We start from the raw sequence: 4,712 nt of genomic DNA, 5'->3' as shown, positions 1-4,712 counted from the left end.
TCCCGGAATGCTATGTGGAGTAGCCACACTCTCCTCCAGTGCGCTTAAGGGTAAGAAGCAAGTCCTGAGAATACCTTTAGGACCACCAGGTGTGTTGATATTGACCTCTAGATTAAGTATGTCTCTGTATTTTTCCTGGTTTAACAGGTACGGCAGCAGATGGAGGAGCAGGTGGCCCAGAAGTCCACTGAGCTGGAGCAGTACCTGCAGCGGGTTCAGGAGCTGGAGGACATGTACCATCAACTGGAGGACGCTCTGGAGGACGAGAGGCGCGCCAGACAGGACGAGGAGGCCGTCCGGAGGCTGCAGGCACGGTCAGTGGGAGAAATGTATCATCGTGTACTGTAGGTCTGTTGGAGAAGTAGCTGTGCACAGATGTATTCAGCAACTAAGGAAAATTGGGTTTAATTGGTCTAAGTCAAATCAGTACTATTGAATATTTAACTCTGAAACTCTTAGTCTCTACCTAGGGCACACAGAGTTAGTAGCTTAAGAAAAGTCACATGTAGTAAATAACCAGTATGGCCACCAGGAGATGCATCATTGCCCAACAGTCTTTCTAAAATGTTGTTAGGACACAAAGCATGAACAATTACACACATCCATGACATATGTATCAAGCTGCTAGTCGCCTTCTGTTATCGGTTAATCTAAGTTCTCCAACACAGATATTTTTACTTCATATTCTCTGACTAGTTAACATGAAACCATCTATAAAAGTTTGCTCCTTTTTTTTCAATGAGTCTCACATATCACCAGACATTCAACTTCTCTTTCTCCCTCTGCCCTTCCTTCCTCTCTGCTGACATTTACTTTCCACCTCACGTTTGACTAACCAGTAGTGCGTGTGTCATCACCATTGTACTAACTGACCAGAGTGCTTAAATTAAACCACTGTGTTTAAAAAAGACAGCAATCAGGGTTGTCAAATCAACATTTTAAAAGTTTTGAAGTAAAGCTTACAATAGTGTGAAAAGCAGTTTACGTATTTTTAGGCTCAGGGCTAATTTGAGTTACTTGTGTGTAAAGATGTAGCAAGTAGTTTAGCAACATTTTGATCCTAGTAAGGTAGTCACTGTCAGAAGTCCTATCTGTCATCACATTTACTTTAACCTTAATCTTAAAATCAGTCCATAATTGCACTATAGCTCCACCTGCTGACACACTGACATGCCACAACCACCTTACTGTTAATTAACATTAATTGCTTTATTTTATGATGTGGACTAAGGAAACCTTTGCTACATCCTCTACGACACATTTTAGTTCTAGATTTTAGGGTTGAAATTATCAGATACATTCTATATTTTAAATGTTTTTAGACTGTAGAAGTTTGATGTTTTCAAAAGCTGAGTTCAAATATACAATCAGTATGTATGTTATAATGGGAATTGCAAAAATGTTGCGATTGTGTTGCGGCTTGTAATGTATTTAAAAAGAAATCAAAAATGTTGGTCTCCATCAGGGAAAAAGGAGGAAAATGTATGTATGCAATGTAGCATTTAGCATTATTGCATTGCTCAGACCAGCTAGAAATGAGAAGCCTTTTTACAGAATAAGTTTGGTCTTTACTCACCCATGTTTAATGTCTTTGTTGGGCAGGTTACTGGAGGAGGAGGCCACAAAAAGGATAGAGTTGGAAGAGTTCCACCTGCGGCAGCAGCGCGCCATCTCGGAGACAGAAGCTGAGAAACAGGAGCTGGAGAAAGCACGTCTGGCCAAGGAGAGTGCCCTGCAGGCTGCGATGAAACAACTGGAGCAGCTGGAGCAAGAGAGGCAGGGGGCCCTGGAGCAGTACCAGGTCAGCTGAGAACAGTCATAGTGGTTGTGGTGGCGGGAACCAGTAGCCAATGATCTGTAGGAGACACGTGGTTGTTTTCAAAATCAAATTTCAGTAAATGATATCACAGTATTGTACAGTAGATACATGCAGGAAATAGACTGGAGTCACAAATAACTTTTTATCACTATCCATCAATTATTTTAACAAATAGTAATTTAAAGTATAAATGCTGGGTAATCTTCCATTGTTGGTTAAAGGAACGCTCTCAAATGTCAAAATGAACTCAAGTGTGAACTGTTTTATAACAAAATCAGGGAGTGCATCTTTAAAGAACACATGGTACAATAATCATATATAAGTGAAGATAAAAAGTAATGCCAAATGTTCCTATATTCTTTCCTAAAATAACAAATCCATTACAGAAATATTTGCAAGGCATATTACTAAATAATGATTTTTTGTGTGATTTTGTTTTGAGGTTCTACAGTTTTTAAAAGGTTTTTATTGTAAAACTAATTTGACTACTTATTGATGTCATACAGCTCTAATGAACAACAATGTGTTCTAACACTGTATACCTGTTTGTAACAGTGATAACCAGTTTCCACAGAACCAACTTTTTTACTGTAAATAATTAACTCTTCAAGGTAAAGCAAAGTAATGCATTATGACATGACATCATGACTTAGTATCTGTGCATTTATAACTAAAAAATCTGCTTTTAGTTACGTAGTACCTTTCTTTACCACATGGTGTCACTTTATGACTGCTAGATGGGAGGCAGCTATTTATAATATTAATTATGTTATTTGTTGATACAGTATTACAAAAATGCTCTTCTTAAATCTTAAAGGAGTCCAAGGTGGAATCCCCTTGTATTCTTATTACCGGTTAATAACTTTGTATGTGTTTTCTTGTGTGAGCCAGACGGTGATGAAGAAGCTGGAAGATGCAACCAACAAGACCAAAACCTGGAAGCACAAGGTGGCTGAACACGAGGGCATGTTACGGCTCATTCAACCAGGTAATGGCAGCACACTAACCACTGTGCTTGTACTTCCATTTTTGTGTGGACCAATTAGTGTTACATTTTGAACCCAATTGTTGATACTATTTGTGGCCAGTATTTTTTATTTTTATTTTATTTTTGTACCTTATGCCCCAAAGCCGTCAACCTAGGGGAAACACTGCAGCAGCACAAAGTTAAATGTACATGAATAGATTCAATGTATCTTGTCCCACCTTTATAAGATCCCTGTAATAAATGCATTATCTCAATCTTAAACATTATTCACTATAGCACATCCAGTCTACATGTGTTTTGTGGACTTGAAGAAGGTTTAGGACGCTGTTCCACAAGGAGTCCTGCGGGTACTGCCAAGGTACCGGGTACCGAGGCCGTTGCTACAAGTCCTTGTATGACTGGAATAAGAGCTGTGTCTGTATTTTCGGCACAAGACCAAACACTTTCCAGGGGTGTTGGGGTCCACCAGCGTTGTCAAGGCGCAGCCGGGGGATGAAACACTGTTTGTGGCTAAAACTGTAGCTGTGATTTCAACATGCTCGCTAAATAACTCTTCAAAAGGACCTAAACTAGCACGACTGGCTTGAAGCGTTAAAGCCAGAAACTCACACCAGATCTGAACCTGGTACTTCTATTGGATAGGATAGATGTGTTACATCCACCACAGGGGTTCAGGAGTAGCTTTACCACCACGCTCAGCCAGGTCAACCAATCCATGTGTGACTGCCTTGGTAATGAAAGCAGCAGCAGCAGCAAAGCCAGTAGATCCTTTACATTGCAACAACTGCAATTTATCTTAGCATTAGTTTCAGACTTTCAATTCAATTCAATTCAATTTTATTTATAGTATCAATTCATAACAAGAGTTATCTCAAGACACTATACAGATAGACCAAACTCCAGAATTTACAAGGACCCAACAGTTCTAGTAGTTTCTTCCAGAGCAAGCAACAGTGCGACAGTGGCGAGGAAAAACTTCCTTTTAGGCAGAAACCTCGGTCAGACCCAGGCTCTTGGTAGGCGGTGTCTGACGGGCCGGTTGGGGTTAGACTTGCGAATGAGTTACAAACCATTAAAGATCATCAATCAAACATCAAAACAAACACTAACAAAAAACATCAAGTTCAAATAACTAAGAATGCCACGACCTTGGCGAACTGACCCCAAACGGGCGGCTATGGCTCAGTGGTAGAGTGGTTGTCTGCCAATCGTAAGGTTGGGGGTTCAATCCCTGCTCCTGCAGTCCCATGTCGAAGTGTCCTGGGGCAAGACACTGAACCCCAAGTTGCCCACAGTGTGTGAGTCTTTATCTGCTGAGCAGGTGGCACCTTGTATGGCAGCCTCGGCCACAGTGTGTGAATGTATCCTGTATGGTGTAAAAGCACTTTGAGTAGTCGTTAAGACTAGAAAAGCGCTATATAAATACAGCACAGCACATTCTCAGTTAAATAAATGTACTTTTTATTTAACATGAACACACAATAAAGTGCAGCTCTACAAACTGTATAGTTAGTAAGTGTTGAGTGACATTTCATTCAGATATCTTGAGATAACAGAGGGACTCCTTTTGAAAATGGCCATGCCAGTTTTTCCCTCACCAAAATGTAGCTTGACTTTGGAGGGTTATTTAACCCCCTTCCCAACAAGCTAGCATTGCATATGGATCATTTAAAAAAAATGGCCCTAGTGGCCTTTGAGTTCAGTATTACCGTGTAGGACAACAATCTTGTCTTGAGTTTTTTTTTAATTAAAGAGTAACTACACTTTTAATAATCACTGCAGTGCTATTGACTTTTGACAGTTGTTTGCTAAGTGACAGCTAAGTGTTACACTAGCTCACACTAAAAATAACAGATATGGAGGACTTTGACCACGAGTGTCATTTTGACAAATTCTAACATTAGC

General features: G+C 40.1%; 1 protein-coding gene across 2 annotated transcripts in view; it reads left to right on the top strand.

Annotated features, from left to right (window-relative positions):
• swap70b (switching B cell complex subunit SWAP70b) overlaps positions 1-4,712 on the top strand; it is a 53,719-nt gene that overhangs the window by 47,255 nt on the left and 1,752 nt on the right. For both annotated transcript variants that reach the window (XM_034879316.1, XM_034879315.1), the window contains 3 exons: positions 148-314; positions 1,603-1,801; positions 2,711-2,807. In XM_034879316.1, coding sequence (XP_034735207.1) covers positions 148-314; positions 1,603-1,801; positions 2,711-2,807 — 463 coding nt within the window. The remainder of the gene's footprint in view (positions 1-147; positions 315-1,602; positions 1,802-2,710; positions 2,808-4,712) is intronic.

The sequence above is a fragment of the Etheostoma cragini genome, chromosome 8 (assembly GCF_013103735.1).
Source record: "Etheostoma cragini isolate CJK2018 chromosome 8, CSU_Ecrag_1.0, whole genome shotgun sequence".
Taxonomy (NCBI): Eukaryota; Metazoa; Chordata; class Actinopteri; order Perciformes; family Percidae; genus Etheostoma; species Etheostoma cragini.
Note: the sequence above shows the minus strand (reverse complement) of the source record. Positions and strands in the feature narration are given on the sequence as shown.